This window comes from Myripristis murdjan, chromosome 11, assembly GCF_902150065.1.
Source record: "Myripristis murdjan chromosome 11, fMyrMur1.1, whole genome shotgun sequence".
In the NCBI taxonomy this organism is placed as follows: Eukaryota; Metazoa; Chordata; class Actinopteri; order Holocentriformes; family Holocentridae; genus Myripristis; species Myripristis murdjan.
In genome coordinates this window covers 20,515,585-20,532,311 of record NC_043990.1, presented here as the reverse complement: position 1 = coordinate 20,532,311, position 16,727 = coordinate 20,515,585, and the positions used below count along the sequence as shown (strand labels likewise).

At 42.8% G+C, this 16,727-nt stretch overlaps 1 protein-coding gene across 1 annotated transcript; it reads right to left on the bottom strand.

Annotated features, from left to right (window-relative positions):
- Nucleotides 1-714: 714 nt before the first annotated feature.
- Nucleotides 715-3,179, bottom strand: dlx6a (distal-less homeobox 6a). Its single transcript, XM_030063590.1, has 3 exons — nucleotides 2,624-3,179; nucleotides 1,690-1,883; nucleotides 715-1,312 (listed from the first exon to the last, which is right to left on the bottom strand). The coding sequence occupies exons 1-3, from the start codon at nucleotides 2,928-2,930 to the stop codon at nucleotides 1,073-1,075; spliced, it is 741 nt and encodes a 246-aa protein (XP_029919450.1). The 5' UTR covers nucleotides 2,931-3,179; the 3' UTR covers nucleotides 715-1,072.
- Between the last annotated feature and the right edge of the window lie 13,548 nt (nucleotides 3,180-16,727).

The window sequence follows — 16,727 nt, the reverse complement described above, 5'->3', positions numbered from 1 at the left end:
ATGGAAAAAAACCCTCACTTGGATAAAAACCCACAAATTGTCCCAAATATCTCCTTCATATTGAACGCCACTGCAGCTGGATGCTTTGTTCAAGATCGATCCCGCGGAGCTTGGCATTTAACGGCCTGCATTGGGACGGAGAGAAGGGAGAAAACATTTTGTCAATACTTCTAATAATTGAGGGTGAAATGACAAGATACGCTGGACCTGGAGCGAATGTCTTTCGAGGTAAATGTAGAAACGAGCGGTGCAGGGTAAGTTAATTTCCTGTGGTGTTCAATGTATTTGATAAATCTATATAGACTGTGCTGTAGCTCTCCTCGTGAATAACCGCGAGGCGTTTTGGATTTATTTCAAATGCTGACTACGATGAAATAAGACATTGAGGATTATGTCTCGAGCTTGCCTATTGTTATTCAGTGTCGTATGCGCATTAGAGTGGCATGGGCAATAGGCCTATTCATATTGTGATGCTGACCTAAAATGAAGGATAGGAGGCCTAATGAATGAAAAATATAACAATCCTCATTTGTTTCTTTCTTCTTTTTTTTTAAATAATGGAACAGCAGACATCTGTTTTGAGTCATGGTTTACTCAATCTGACAAAACATAAAAAGTGTATGTACAACTAAAATCGCAGATTATATTTACAGACAGACAAATTGCTTGGTTTTGCATGTTGGAGAAACAACCAGTCAAATAGCAGTCAGGAGTCCTTCAATTAACCAAGGCAAAAGGTTCTGTGCGCCACAGCGCGTGGAGAGGGTATGCAGTCCTTGCCCAAACTGGCTAAAATGTCACTGATATATTTGGTATATTGACGTTCAGATGTTGACATGAATGAAAGCATAACAAATGCGAGCCCACTGAACAGTCATGTACGTTACAATGGTTAGTTCCCTTGTTTGTCATCTCACCGAGGCCTGGCCGCATTTATCCTTCACCAGAGGAGCAGCAGAGGGGTTTCTCCTCGAGATCCAGTCTCTGGGATGACACAAGTTAAACGTACGAGGGGAAACTGGCGGAGATCCGGAGGCCTCCAGACAGCTCACTGACCTCCAGCCTTGCCAGTCTATCTCTGCATTGAATCTTGATGTGGGGACGAGTACCAGTGAGAGTAACCGGGCATGTAGCTGTTGGCCGGCATGTTTACTCCTTTGGAAGAGGCCGAGACGTCCCAAATAGGAGGAATGGTCGGGGAGCGCGGGGAGAGGGCGATGGAGCCGGGCATAGGGTCGCTCTCGTGCGGGTTGCTGCCTTGCTTCAGCAGCTTCTTGAACTTTGACCTTTTATTCTGGAACCATATCTTTACCTGCATGGAGAGAGCGGGGGGATGCATGCCATTAGAGAAGCATAAATATTAATAGGCGGTGTGACGTTGTGAGCACGGCTGCTTTAATTTCTGCAAAACTGAAAAATAAATAATTTCGGTTATTCAAACAGAGAAGATTCACTGCCAGCAAAATGATAAAGAAATATAAAAAATATATTTACCAATACAATTTGCCACAACAAAAAACAACATTAGTGTTATTATTATTGTTGCCAATAACAATAATAATAATAATAATAATAATAATAACGATGATATAATAATAATAATAATAATAATAATGATAATAATAGGTTTATTACGGCTGACAAATAAATAGTATTTTCAGGAGCTGGATCATCCACAGCTCAGGGTACCTGTGTTTGTGTCAGTCCTAGAGAGGCAGCCAGCTCGGCGCGCTCCGGTAACGCGAGGTACTGTGTTTGCTGGAAACGGTGGTTCAGTGCTTGAAGCTGCAAACTGGAATAAATTGTCCGAGGTTTGCGAATCTTCTTGCCTTTCCCATTGAAACGAATTTCCCCATTTTCAATCACTGTCGTTTTCTGCTGCTCTGCAACAAAAATGGGCAACATTATAATTCACAGTAGCCAAAATGCCTTTACCTTTGCTCAGAAAATAACAAACCGCAAGAGCCCAAAATGTCTAGGTGAGGATTTAAAAAAAAAAAAAAAAAAATCGCGAGGTTGAATGAAACTATCTAAAAATCAATCCAGGCTGATATAGACTGACATCTAACATTGCCTTTATACGCCATGGCAGCCACAATACTCATACGCTGTCATATTTAGGATATTGCTCGTAATGACATGTCAATTAAATGCTAATTACAACATTCAAGGCAAGCGGGCTGCCTAATTTCCACGAATAGTTGGTGAGGATTGCACGGTCGTGATGATCACACCCCGGGCATAAAATAGGTTTGTGGGAACTGAGGGGAGTGCTCTGGTTCTGCAAACCGGGACAGCCAAATGCTAACGTCGAGACAGGAAGATAATAGGCTGGATCTCGAATTATCCACTGCCATTTACGCACGATTTTCTCCTGTATAATCGCCCACCTGCGCTTTAAAGATCATTCGTCCGAATTTGCGACACAGTGGTCATGAGTGTGGCACTAATACCGGTAGAGTTAGGGGTTCAGTCCCCACTGGGGCCACCCCTAGTAAAGAAATGTATGCACTAATGGCACTTTACGGCGCTGTGGATAAAAGCCTCCACCAAACGTGGTGACAGATGGACATCACGCGACGCATTTTCCCCGTGGCTGCATGGTGAAAACGGGGTCTCTTACCTGTGCCGTCTAACCTCGTCTGTCCGCCCGTGTTGTTGTGATAGGATGGCAGGTATGGGCTGTGGTGCGGATGGCTCACATAGGAGTAAGGTAACGACCTGTTGTAGGAGTTGGTCCCGGGGTACGGGGGGTTGTCGTGCTGGTGGTGAGGATGTGAGCCGGAGTGGAGACAGTGCAGCGGGTAGTGGCCGGCGGCCATCGACGGGGAGCTCTGCTGTGAGTGCGACTGCTGCCCAAACTCCATGAAAGCAGACTTGGACGAGTCCTGAGCCTCCAGACCGTCAGCCATGGTAGTCATGGTCATCATCAAATTTTCTGCCTTGAGAGCACTCACCCCCCTCTCTCTCAAGTCCAAATCGGTTTTCTCTCTCTCGCTGTGCTGTTGTCTCTCTCTCCTCTCCACCGCGAACAGATATTGTCCTATTAACACCCGAATTTTCCAGTGGCGTCTTTTTTTCTTGTCCCCTGATATTCTCACTCAATGTAGCGGAAGGTGGGCATAAGTTAAGGGGGAGATTTTAAGGTGGATTCTGTTAAAATTGAGCCCTTGCTTCCAGACTTGATGCAGACACTACAAGTAAAATGGTTTGTCTCCAAAGGGCAGCGCCTCCCGATTGGTCATCCAACCCAACGTCATCAGTGCTCTGCGCTTCACGGAGACTTGAGCTGGAGTTAACCCACCTTACCAGCTCCCACCACAACTATGGGGGAAATAATATATGGTGGGAAAGACGCCTAATTCCTACAGACAAGCTTCACACATAAAACCAGGTCTTTTGGAATTGCCGAGTCGATTTTGTTTTTACCCAAACCCCCAAATTACGCACGACACGCAACATAGCGCGCACTTTGATTTAGCCTGATGAGCAAGCAACCCTATATGCCCCGCTTCCTCTTCTCTTTCAAGTACCAGTGTATTTCAAAACTCTTCGTTTTGTCTGAGGAGCTAGTGGCCGACAGGCAAGCATCACAAAAGCATCACTTTTTGTTTTTAATATCCAGCTCGAATTCAATTTTACACCAAACCACCCAAAATTACGCACGGTGCGCCACCACTGCAAAGAACATGAATCTTAAGTCATTTATTTTAATCTTGTAGGGTCTAACATTATTTCAATTCAATCATACAAAAAATGCAGAGAAATATTTCCCCTTGTTTCCAATGAAAATAAACTTTGTCTACAATTTTCTTGAATTTTATAACACTATTTGTGTAACTACCATATTCCAAGAAGATTCTTGAAACAGGTGGAATTGCTTTGGAAATAAGTGGAATAATAACACCTTGTTCACGGATTTATTTTCAGAAAAATAGACTTTAAGACTCGATATTAGATTAAATGACTTGTTAATGTGTGTTTTTTGCAGTGCAGTGTGGGCTTTGATTTGGCCTAATTAGCAAGCACCCTTTATTCGCCTCTTCTCCTCTGCAAGTGCCAATCTGTTCTATAACTCCTCGTTTTTCTAGGGGCTAATGACCATATGATTAAGGACATTCAGACAATGCAAAATACTACACGTGACACATCAAATAACAATATGCCCGAGGTACAATAGGTTATTTTGCAGATAGAAGGGTGGATACCGAGATGAACTGACAGTGTCTTTTATCCCTTTTGAAATATGAGGCCTGATAGGGTCTTCAATATATGTAAATTATACAGTTGGTCTTTGCGGGCTGGAATATTCGATTCGCAAATAAGACTGAAATTGTCTTTCAGTTTATGTTAATACAATATGTATTCAAATTATGTTTTACATTGCTTTCAATGCGTTTTTTGCCATCAGAATTCAGCGGTTTCAAAAAAGGTGATGAAAAAATAATTATGGTCGCAATCAAGTTACAACCAAAACCATTTGATTAGCGGCCACACTTTATTCAAATTGCAGCTATAAAATTAAGAACAATTCGCCTGTAATGATTATGGACTGGGTGTATTTTGGGAGGGTGGAATAAAAGTGGATATAGCATAAATTATCCCCTAATTATACGCCAGTGTCGCCTCAATTATCCTCTTATCAAAAATGGTTGTCTAAATGCAGCGTTTAGTTTCAATTTTCTCCTTTTCTGTAACAAGAACTTGGTACCTTGCTATTATCGTCAGCTACGGTTGTTATTTACTTTGTGGGATTTAAAAGTGCACAACCCAGTCGGATAATCATTTTACAGCAATGGACCAAGCGGGAAGCACACAGGCGGTTCGTAGATATGAGCCACACTAGACCACAAACATTTGGATTTGTCTTATACTTCCAGGCTCTCTCAGAATAAATCAAAATAATAATAAATAAACCAAAACGTTTTGCTTGATCAACAAGAGGGATGCAGGTAAGAACTTCTTTTGCATGCTGTTTTGTGTTCTCTGTAACTGATGGATGATTTTTATTGCCAGTTGGGAGTCTAGGTGTATTTAAGGCACAAAGTAATAACCTCGCAGGACCTAGCGCACTTTGGTCACCCTTCAATGATCTAACATAGTGGCCAATTCCCCAGCCCGTGTTCCACTTGGACACGCAGAAAAGAAACCAGATCCTATACCTTTTCTAATCGCCTCTGAGTGCTACTACAAAGCCATACATGCTTTGCAGGGCTGTTCGTTGCTTCCCTATGGGCTAATCTCCGCGCTCGATTTGTTGAGACGTCTTCATTTCGCAAGTTTTCTGCAGCTCCGTCTGTGCGCCACAACAGAATTATTAACTTGCAGGATAACAGTGATGGGTAATATGGAGGTCTTGGTATCCCGCAGGCGTGTTGGGAGGCTTTTCTGCGCACACTGAGATTAACTGGAGTGATGAAAGGACGGATTTGTTTGAATAGAGAGAACATGACGTTTTCGACCTTAGATCTTTTGAAATGTTTAAGATGTAGCCTCATGTATGCGAGGTGACAGCCGCATCTAATTGCAAATCACAATAAGGTGTTTTGAACGGAGGCGTGCATGAGCTAATATAATCACTGCTCTGCGGAATTTATACATGTTGAATATTAGTATTTTCTAATGAAATGATACGACATCACATTTGATTGTTTCAAGTTGAGCAAAACAAGACGTGTGTATGTGTGTGCGTGTGTGTGGGGGGGTGTGTGCGTGTGTGTGTGCGCGCGCGCGCGCGCGTGCCAAAAGGCCACTCATTACCCACGACACATTAAACCTCCTTAGAAAATTAAACATCATATTTCACGTTCGTGTTTCACCTGCAGCAAGGTGGCCCGCTGTTATAGCGCAGCCTGCTAATCGTGCTTTATATGAGTTCATAGCCTTATTCAGTTTAGGGGAGAAATTATTTTATATTTCAATTTGACAAAATGTCAATCACAAAATGAACAGCGTTCAGCTGCAGATCTAGAAATCACTTTGTTCCTAAGTAGATGATTGACCTTCAGCACAATCAATGGCCGTGGTGGTTTAACAGAAGTGGTCTTTATTTCCAGCTGTCCTATAAACGCTGATGAATGACTCTCTAAAATCACTCCAATATCCAACCACTGTGGATGTATCAGGCCTGGGGTTTCCCTGACACCCACTGTCTGCGTTGGGATACTGGCAAACTGAGAATATTTTACACCCCATTTATTGGCGTAGCTCGGCGTTATTTTAAACTTAACACAGGTCAGTCGTGATCGATTTTAATATTCTAAATACAGGATAGAAACTGACGATGTCAATATGCGGATAGGTAGGCTCATCAGGCATAATGTGCTAGAGTTCTGTATAAACTGTTAGGGTAGGTTAAAAATACCTAATGACAAAATTCTCTCTCTCTCTCTCTCTCTCTCTCTCTCTCTCTCTCTCTCTCTCTCTCTCTCTCTCTCTCTGTGTGTGTGTGTGTGTGTGTGTGTGTGTGTGTGTGTCACTACGTGGCTGTATGACATTGTACAGCTTCTCTTGTCTATCTGGCAACACATGTTAATCATATATGAGCGCTAACATGCAGTTCCCGCAAGACAAAAGTCATATTTCTACCAGAGCGCCTGCATGGGAGTTTGCGGTCGGTCCCTCTAACAGCTATTGACTGGCTCGCATGGAAAGCCACCTCCTTGACTGGGGCCCAAGCAGTTGGGGACGCCGAGGCTTGTCAGTGCAGAAGAGGCCGGGAGGCACTTAAACAACATGTCTCCCTTCTGCAGAGTGCAAAGCCGCTGGCGCTTCACAGACAGCCAGGCGTCGACGGCTTTCCATCGCTGCCGTGTGAAAGGCGGGAAGTGGCGAGGAGAAGGGAAGAGCAGATGCATACCACACACAGCTGTCTGTATAACACGGTTCATTGTAATGAGATTCAGAGAGAGCACCCCTCACACATACACACACAAAATGATCACCGAGCAGCCTATAAAGCTCCAGCAGAAGTCATCCATGCCCAAATACTCACATAGTGGCGCACCGCTTTTACGCACAGAATTTGCGCACATTATTCTATAATGCCAACCCAATTCAAGTAAAGCGTTTATGTGTGAAATAAAAATACTGCAACTTTGCTAGAGGTAGAAGAAAAAAAATGTGGTTTTGTCGTAAAGAAAACCACACACTTGCTGGGAAAACTGTTATTTTTATAGCCAGTTTTGCATCATAAATTAGGAATTCATTATCTTAAATAGCAAAACTGGCATATTATGCATGGACCTCAGTGCAGTAGAGGGCCCTCAGATGGTCCAACTCCAACTTGTTGTCGTGGTGCTAAATGACCACAAATAAGCAAGGACCTGCAGCAGTGGGTCTTCACAGCCTCTCGCAGCCCTAATGGATTCAATTTGGCACGGCTGAACCTGCGCTGGGGTGACTCACGTCCCGCGTCTTAATTAAGACTGCTTGTTTCTTTTCTCGCCTTCTCGGGAAACACTGGAAGTTTAGGTCTGCGTAAATGATTGCTTTGCTCCGTTTCCTGGCACCAGTCGTAACGACTTTCTGCTTTCTCACTTGTTTCTGAAATGGCGAAAAAGTAAAGGCCAACGAACGTGGTCAAACAGATAGAAATGCAGGCAGTCATTACATTTACATCACATTTAGCCATATAATGAAGTGCAGTAGAATAGCGGTCACTAATCTCACACATTACAGGCAATTACAAGGATTCGGTGTCCTTACAACATAGAGAGACAAGCAAGCAAACAAAAAGGAATAAGAGAGAATAGAGAGATAAAAATGCTTTCTTTCTATTTCTGTTTTTTTTTTTTTTTTTTTTTTTAAATCACCGTCAGTTTTAGTCCTATAGATGCCAGGGCGAGAGTACTGATAGTAAACAATTTCATCAGTGTACTGGTTATGCTGCTGGTTATGCTCAAGGCCTGGTGTATAGTATATACGGCCCGGTGTGCACACCTAGGTCCATGATATTATCTGCCAAATCAATAACAAAAGAGCTATATCCAACAAAGTTGATATGAATTTTGTCATGGTGACAAATAGGACTGCTGAGGCACAGAGGCGTATACCTCTTTGGTACCTTTTTCCTCTCTCGACTTAATACGCAACATTATTAGGTCTGACAGCACAGTGGTCGGTCTTGAAGGAGAGGATTTGGTCGGTAGATGACAGACAGGAAGGCCAGCAATCATAGCCCTTTTCTTTTTTTTTTTATCAGAATGTACTGTTCGATGCCGTTTATCCCTGATGATAGAAAATTGCTCTGTTGCCAGGACGCTGCCGCCGAAATAGAGGGCAGGAGCAACATTTCCATTTTCCAGTTTGAAAGCCATTGAAATGAATTAGTAAAAAATGAAAAAAAAGAGAGAAAGAGAAAAAAAGAGAAAGAATCCCGTGGTAAACAAAAGGGAGCAAACAAAGATACCATTTTCTTTGCCTAGAATCCTCCCTCCTCATTTTTCTCTTTTTTTTTCCTGCGGCCTGAGTGAGGGTTTTACTTCAACAGTTGCAAATCACATGCTTGGCTTCTAATGCAGTCCAAGGCCCAGACCTACTTCAAAGAAAATCATTTATTTCCCAACCTCCTGAAATAATTAGAGCCCTTTTCATCTCTCATGACAGGGGAAAAAAAGAACAGAATAGTTGACAGCGAGGAGCATTAAGTAAACTTCTGAAATGTTTAAGCGTTAAGCATAAATTAACTAATGCAGGTTGTCCTGCACTGAGTAAACAATTAGACCATGAAATGTGGGCCTTTCCTAATTCACAGAGCCTGAAATTGTGACCCTGCGGGATAGTGAGCTGCACCCACTTCACACAATATTTACTAGAAAATCTAATATATGTAAAACAAGATTTTAAAAAATTATAGACACAGCATCCTCGCCTGTTCAATGATCACACGCTCCTTTCCTTTAATATTTAATGTTGTTCTTTATTTAGCCCTTCACAGTTACTAACCCACATTCATATTATTATTATTATTATTATTTTTGTTTTTGTTTTTATTCTTATTCTTACTCTTATTCTTATGTTGGTGCCACTGCTATTATTGTCATTATATTCATCATCACCATCATCATCATCATTATCATCATCCTCATCCTCATCATCATCATCATCACATACACAGATAGTCATGTGCAGGCCTGCTGCTTAGCGGGTCCTTTGTATCGCAAGTGTATTGCTAATACACCTCATGTCATCGTTAATTTCTGTAATTTCCATACGATAAACTAGAGTAAACATACAGTTTGTTCAATTTCATAAGAATATCACATTAAAAGCCCTTATAGAATTATTATAAGGCTATCACAGAGGTGCCACTGTAGATAAAACAATAGGCTGCCATAGAGTACATTGTTCATTATTGACTGCACAGACCTGAAAGGCCCTAAAGGAATATTATAGAAATATTAGGTCACTATAAACTTAGTGCTGAGCAGGCCATAGACACACTATACCCCGGAATATTATAGGAACATTATAATAATTCCTCGTCTAGTTAACCGCTCAGGTTTTCAGTTTCTGATGATGATGTCTCAAATGGGGAATATTCATCAGTGAGACGGGGGATCCTGTGGTGAGGCTATCAATACGGGGAGGGAGGGGGGCTGGTGGTGTGTCAGGGTGGGCAGGTGGTGTAAACCCGGAGCCTCGTGGGCTGCAGCCTCGTGAGTGGGCCCACGGTCTGGTTAAAAATGCCCCACGCAGGACTGGATTATGGTGAACCCTTTACTGAAAAAATATGATTATAGTCCTAGAACTAATTTTAGGAGTAGGCCTATTATTCTAATATCACAACATAATTTCTGCAGAAGCCTACGCGGCATGTGGAATTTTATTGTTTTGTTGTATGCCTCATTTTTAGGTAGCCTATCTTACACTAACAAGGTGAGGTCTGTATTGTGCCGCGAGGGAAAATTTGGCTGACAAGACAAGAAAAGGATGTAAATATGACCAGCAAACCACAGACACATTGTAAATTTAACTTGAAAATTAAATACAGTCAATTAAATGCGTAGGTTTCTAAATAAGATATATTATGGCTAATAGTCACTGGAAATATGCCAGTCTCTACTACAAATTCAGTGGGTTCAAAGTGATTAATGTCTTGTATTTATTTATGTAGTTATTTATTTATTTAGACAGAGTCAAATTGTGCATGTGTCATGAAATGTTGCAGACAGACTTGTGTGTCTTGTCTGCTATCAGTCTTTAGCTCTCTGAAATTACACAGTGCCTATAAGGCCTACATAGACTGATGTGGACAGTGAAATAAATGCAAGTAAATGTGTGAGGTCTGTGCTTTACAGGCCATTATAACCAGTGAGGCTTACAACTGGGAACATAAACAGTATTAATCTCACTGGAACTGAGGGCCTATTCACAAACAGGAGCAGTGTGAAGGTTATGAAAAAAATTATTCTTAACTAAAGGATGTCATTAGATAGTATATGAGCGCACAATGCAGTATAAGGAGATTGCTATTAATAGGTGTAATCTTTTAAGCAATTTTAGTAATAAAAGCACTAAAGATGCTGTTATTGAGAAAATATAGTGGCTACATTCTTAATAAGAGCACCTCTACATCCTCCATGCACACAACTCTAATAACAAAACAAGCAGTGTGTGTTCCAGCAAGAGTCCTGGATCACATAGGAATGAATGTAAAATTGGAGGAAGTGGTGCACACACAATAGCCAACGCTGACTGCGAAATAAAGAGGCTTGAAATTTAAGAGCACAAAGTGAACTGAGGCGGAAAAAAAATGAAGAGAGGGGGAGAGGAAAAAAAAGTCACACCTGGTCAAAAGCTGTGTGGTGGACGGGCGAGTCTCATTCTCTGAGCTGCTTACAGGTTCTCATGAGGCTGTGGATTGCAGGAGTTTGTCAGATGATAGCTGTGGACCTTTGTCTGCTGCGGCGTGAAACACACCTACCTGAAACTGCATTTCAGATCATGTTGGGTTTTGTTTTGTCTTGTGCTCTGTCCACCATTTTTTATGGAGAGCCTCACTTTCTTGCACGTAGGAATTCCTGTAATTGTTTTATCACATGATGGTATAGGTATTTAAACAGATCCTACATTTTCACCATATTTAAAGTTCAAATTGCTGCATTTGCAGTGTTGTAAAGGGAGGATCTTCACCCCAGCCCATTTTTGCTTTCAACATGTCCCTTCAAAACTGAGGGATGTCCAGTTAGTGGAAGTGAAAGGACCAAACAAAAGCACTGTTTAAAGGCCACCTCTCTTTAAAGGAAGAGCCAGACCACATAGAAAATAGGCTTTGTATGTTTCAAAACTGAATTCCAACCACAAAAATGTTAAGCAAGCCAAAGAAATTAATCTGATTTATGAAAAGATTGCTTGCTCTTGTGTTTTGTGTGTATTGTGTGTTTCAACAACCTTCACCCAAAATTATAGCTGTTTGTTTGTTTGTTTTATGTATTCTTAATTTCTCAACTTAGCCTCAGCTGAGTTGTACCATCAAGAAGTTTTAATTATAATACTTGACATTATGTTTTACTGGCGGGTTGATTTGTAAGGCTGAGGGCTGCTGGTTGATATGTAGTACATGCTAAGCTGTACATGAATCAGCAAGGCACTATAAAAATTTCCTGCCGCCTTCAGAGATTCTGCACGTCACTCATCTTTAATGCTAAATATTAAAAACGGTGCAACAGGAGCAGAGCACGGAGAAAATCTCATCAGCTCAATGGCCTCTCTGATATTATGAGCTGTGGCATTATAGCAAATGTTTCATTTATTGAAATTTCAAAAGGCTACATTTATGTATCAGCCAGGGCTCAGCCATGTAAAGGTCTCTTGTGCCTTGTTGATTAGTGTAGCAGCTTTATAACACATTTGTGTAATCAGCTGTAAAACACTTAAAGGTAGGACAGTCCACACTTTTCTGAGTTCACAAATCACATATTAGGCCTACAGATAAGCTTAATGGTCTGTCCAGGAGATAATTTAATTTCATAGTTATTAATTCTTTGCCTAGACAGCCCTCACAGCCCTTATTTTCATTTGCTTTGAACTGCCAATTTCAAGTGGAGAGGTTTTAGGACTTTGTCCATTTTGGTGAAATGAAGGTAACCAATTACTGTGATCATTGCCCTTGAAAATGCATTACGCCTCACCTGAGGGCTCACTCAATCAAAGAGACTGAAGGGGCGATTAACAAAAGACTTGTGACCTTAATCCATCACAACATTACACAAAAGGCAGCAAGCAACATTTCTCATTCCACTTCATGTTGTTGTAAACTTTCTCATTGTTGGCATCTAACCTTGGGAAGCATCACAGTGACATTGATAGTTGGCATTATTTTTCAAAACTAGGCAAAAGTTGGTCCGATGTGGAACATGTATAAGTTGAAGTGAGCAGTTCTTACCATAAATCTCTATGCTTCATTTTTATGCAGTGCTTCTCTTAATTTTAAGATTTATACACAAGTGTATTTTTTCAGCAGAGCCATAATTTAATGCATAAAGGATCTTAATGAGAGGAAAGTAAAACCTGCAAACAGAAAAGCCATATGGTGCCCATAGAAAGGTTTGAAAACAAAACCAGTGGAAATGGTTCACATGGAAATTTAAGACGCAAGCAAAATCCCCCGTAAGGTCTTTGCAGCAAGGTGCTTGAAACTGCAGTGTGGCTTGGTGTTTTTATTTGCATTTTGCAGGCTAATTGTGCCTTACATCAAACTATTTAAAGCAAACTGTAGGACAGGCAGCATTAGCGTGTCAGTGCAGCTTCCAGTGCAGCTCTACCTCCATGACGGGGTGCAGGGGAAGTTGAGGGATGAATATACAGTAGTCCATTCATCATGTTCGGCTGATGGTCTTTTCACTGATGTTGTCATGCTACAAAAAACATGCAAGATACATTCAAGCATGGAAATGCAGTATTTTTTCCACCTCAGTAATTACAATGAATATCAAGTGAGCAAACACACAGTCAAATGTTTTAATTTTTTTGAAAAGCTGCATGTTGTTGATAATGGAAAAATGTTGTTTTTAAGAAGTATTTATTAACGATTTCCCCCCTTTTTTATCCCCCCTTTTCCCCCTCTCTTTTCCATCACGCCCACCTTGCTCTCGTGTCCAACCAACTGGTCTGCATCTCTCCATCCGCTCCCTCCATATACCGTCCCCTTCTCTCCTCTCCATCTCCCTCTCCATACCCACTCTACCCCACTCTTCCTTTCTCCTCAACCTCTCTCCCTCTCCCTAACCCCACACCTCCGCCCCACCCCGCCACCCCCCCTCCTGCCGCCACCATCGCCACCGCCACCCATTTCTCTCCTCCTCATCCTCCCCACCCCCTTTTCCTCCACTCACGCCTGCCCCCTGCGTACGCCTCCATCCCCCTGCCTCCCTCTTGGCAACTCCATCTCCTCCTACTCTTCCACCATCACCGCCAACCCCCCCCCCCCCCCCCCCCCACCCCCCACCCTCCTCCACCCTCCATCCCTCCCTCTCCCCTGGTTGGTTTCCACAGCTGTGGTGAGTGAGGGGCAGATGACCGGAGAATTGGCCCCTGGGAGAGCGCTGAGCCATCCTGGTGCTATTAGGCTCGTGGCTAATAATAGGTGTTTCAGACCGGGGGAAGATCAATCAGGGGGAATCATGGGGAATGTTCGGAGCAGCGCTTTTTACACATCGGCCCAGATGGATGAAATTACACTTGTCAGTTTTTAGTTGCATTACTCCCAAATTGGTTGTCTACTCTTTTTTCTCTCCGTGCCCCCCTCCTTCCCTACCTCTTTCCCTCCCTATACCTCTCTCTCTCTCTCTCTTCTCTCCTTTCTCTCTCTTTCCCCTCATTCATGTGTCAGTGGCCTGCTAAAAGGATTCGGTGGTGAAATCCCTGTCATTTTTGTCTTTTCCCTGTTTAGCCCTCGGCCGGCAGCAGCAGCAGCAGCTCTCTCTCTTGCCTGCATATGCACTCAGACGAAATCAGTCTGAGATCTCGTCTTGGGGCTCTGGCAATTTCCATGTTAAGGGCAAATGTATGAGCAAAATGTGGATCTGTCATTATTCATGGCTTGCTGCATATAAACAACAATTGTGGAATGTGCAATAAAGGGCTATAATAATAATAATAATAATAATAATAATGCGTGTACCGTTGAGCATTAAGTTGATTTACACAAATTTCTCCAGCAGCAACACAGCGATACCACATTGTTACAGTTTAAGTGCAGTAATTACATTGTAATTGTTTTGTGGGGCAATCCTGTCTAATTGCAATCTAATTCATCCTCTCAGTGGCAAATGTTGCCTTTAGGTTGTGTCTGGCTGTGTCAAAGCTGAATAAAGTCTGAAGAAAAAATACTGATGTTCTTGGGTATTTATTTGAAAGGACATATAGATTTTTCAAAGTGACAGCCTGTGATTGACCTATAGTCACAGATCTTCCACAGAAACACTCCTCACAGGGATGAAAGAAATCGCCTACTGCTGCAGGAGGCTTTACATTAGACATAAACCAGGACATCTTGGCTCATCCTAAAGTGCAGAGCATATACAAGTATTATTAGGTATTTCCAACCAGTCCTTCCTGTTTGGTGACAGACTAAGAGCCATCTCTGGACCATAAAAAATCATCATTTTAGCACAAAATTTCCACCTTTTACATGGCACTCCGGAGCAGTCAACCTCAAACAGCTGCTGTCTTCCCACTGAATTTACAATATCAGCAACAACAATCAGGTTTTAAATTGTCTGTGCACACAAAAGGAAATAATAATTCCTGGTTTTGCTTTGTAGTGTTTGTATATTTGCTAGAGAGGTGATTTCGTTCGGCTGGGTCATCATGGTAAATGGTTTGTGGTGACTTAAGGTTCCCAGTTGTTGACTCTCCCACAGGGATATGAATTCAAAAACATGGAAATATTTTACCACTGAGAAATACAACTTTTTTCTCTCTCTCTCTCTCTACCAACAAGGCAGCACAGAATGTGATAGCAGACCTGGAGATGTGGCAGCTGAATGACCCCCAGGTTATAATGTTTCCATGCAATTGTAGGGAGAGAAATAGCTCGCTAAGGCGAAAGTGGTTTATGCCTGGCAGTATATGCAAGCCATACAGCATATTATCTAAACCCCCTTAAGCTCCTGTTGTGCTACATGATAACTAGCGCAGCATGTCAGTCAGAGAGGTGACTATGGAGGCTGAGAGGGATCATTTCGAGGCAGCCACACAACAGCTATTTGTGTCAGTGATTTCCACTTCTGCCTTGGCGTTGACAGACTAAAATGTTTAGTGTTTACAATGTTTTCCTTGCAACTTGTCCTCACATTAGCAATTTCCCCTTGATGTGGCTACCAGCGAAGTCTCCGGCTCAATGAGGGGCATGGTATTGATATATTAAAGCGGCTCAAGTGGTTGCTTATGTTACTTCGATGTAAGACAAGGGAGCTACTGTACCCTTCCATCAAAACACTAGCGTGACAATCACAGTGAGGATTGGGCCGAAGCAGCCGTCGGACATGGCTCGACATTTTCCCCGCAACTGAAAAGCAGTACAGCCCCAAGATGTTGGGGTCTCCCAGTCCACGGATCAGCCCGATGCGAGATGTTCCTCAGTGTCTGATTGCACAACACAGCCATCTGAGAAGACTGGAAGCAGAAAGGGCTCTTTGACTGAAAGCGCGGTGACCATGGGGGAGGGAACCAGGGCCCTCTGTGAGAGAGTGTCTCCTTAGCAACGGGGAGAAAATTAACATTGACATCCTGACTTCCCCGCAAAACTCGTCTCAGGGCTTCTGGTGGATATTTCCATGGGGTGAGCAAAAAAGTGATGTTCAAAAGCTGATATAAAGACACACACTCCCTGCTTGCCTTCCATTTATATTGAAATGAGTTCCCCCCCTCCTCCTCCTCTCCCTCCTCTCCTTGGATAGTGTGAAGTGAATACAGAGAGTCCTAATGTATGTATTTTGCTCATTTTACTGTGTCTGGCGTTTCCGCGCCTCTCCTCTGTGACTCTGTGTTTGCCTCCTGCTGTGGTAAACACAACATCGCTATGATAGCACATGCATTTCAGAAAGCTCAAAACACCGCCGAGGAGCCGAAACATTCATTCTGTCTCTCTCTCAATCTCTTTCCCCCTCTCCCTCTGCCTCTGTCAGTCCCTCTCCCTCACTTCCAGCCAAGGTATTCAGCTCCCATGATTGCAAACATGCATAATGACAGCATCTCCCGGGGGCCAGCGGAGGTACCCCACTGATGCTGAGAGACTCTATCCTGTCGTCACATTGCAGGAAATTTGTCGGCAGTGCACACTGGAGCCTGGTGAGCCTTGGCAAGGCACTGCCAGGAGCTGGGCTGGCTGTTTTTTGTTAATAAAATGAAGTGCAAATTGTGCCGAGTCCGTATGCATTGGAACAGCTCGCTGCTTCCTCCCATTACGAGGCCAGGGCGAGCGCCATGGAAGCGTAAGCGTGAATACATTATAAAGTAATGAGGAAACATCCAGGAGAGGGTCACGGGGGGCGTCAAGCGGCTCCAGAGGCCTCACCAAGAGCTTTCAGTGTACTCCGTGATGGATTAGTCATTCGCGTTTGAAGAGCGAGCGAGAGGTGGAGTTCAATAATGTTACACATAGCAACAGTTGCTAAGAGTTGCAGTGAGTGAGGCCTATTCAGTTTTTGAATATGTACAGTTGCTGCTGAACACGGATATAGGTGAATAGAGATAGGGCTGTTTTGTGTCTCAGTGATGAT

Bases quoted from the DNA above. Each gene is read 5' to 3' on its own strand.
- dlx6a (XM_030063590.1), bottom strand. From the start codon at position 2,930: ATGATGACCATGACTACCATGGCTGACGGTCTGGAGGCTCAGGACTCG. The intron at 1,884-2,623 runs GTAAGAGACCCC...TTTTTGTTGCAG, and splicing joins GACGAGGTTAGACGGCACAG to AGCAGCAGAAAACGACAGTG. The intron at 1,313-1,689 runs GTACCCTGAGCT...CTCTCCATGCAG, and splicing joins TAGGACTGACACAAACACAG to GTAAAGATATGGTTCCAGAA.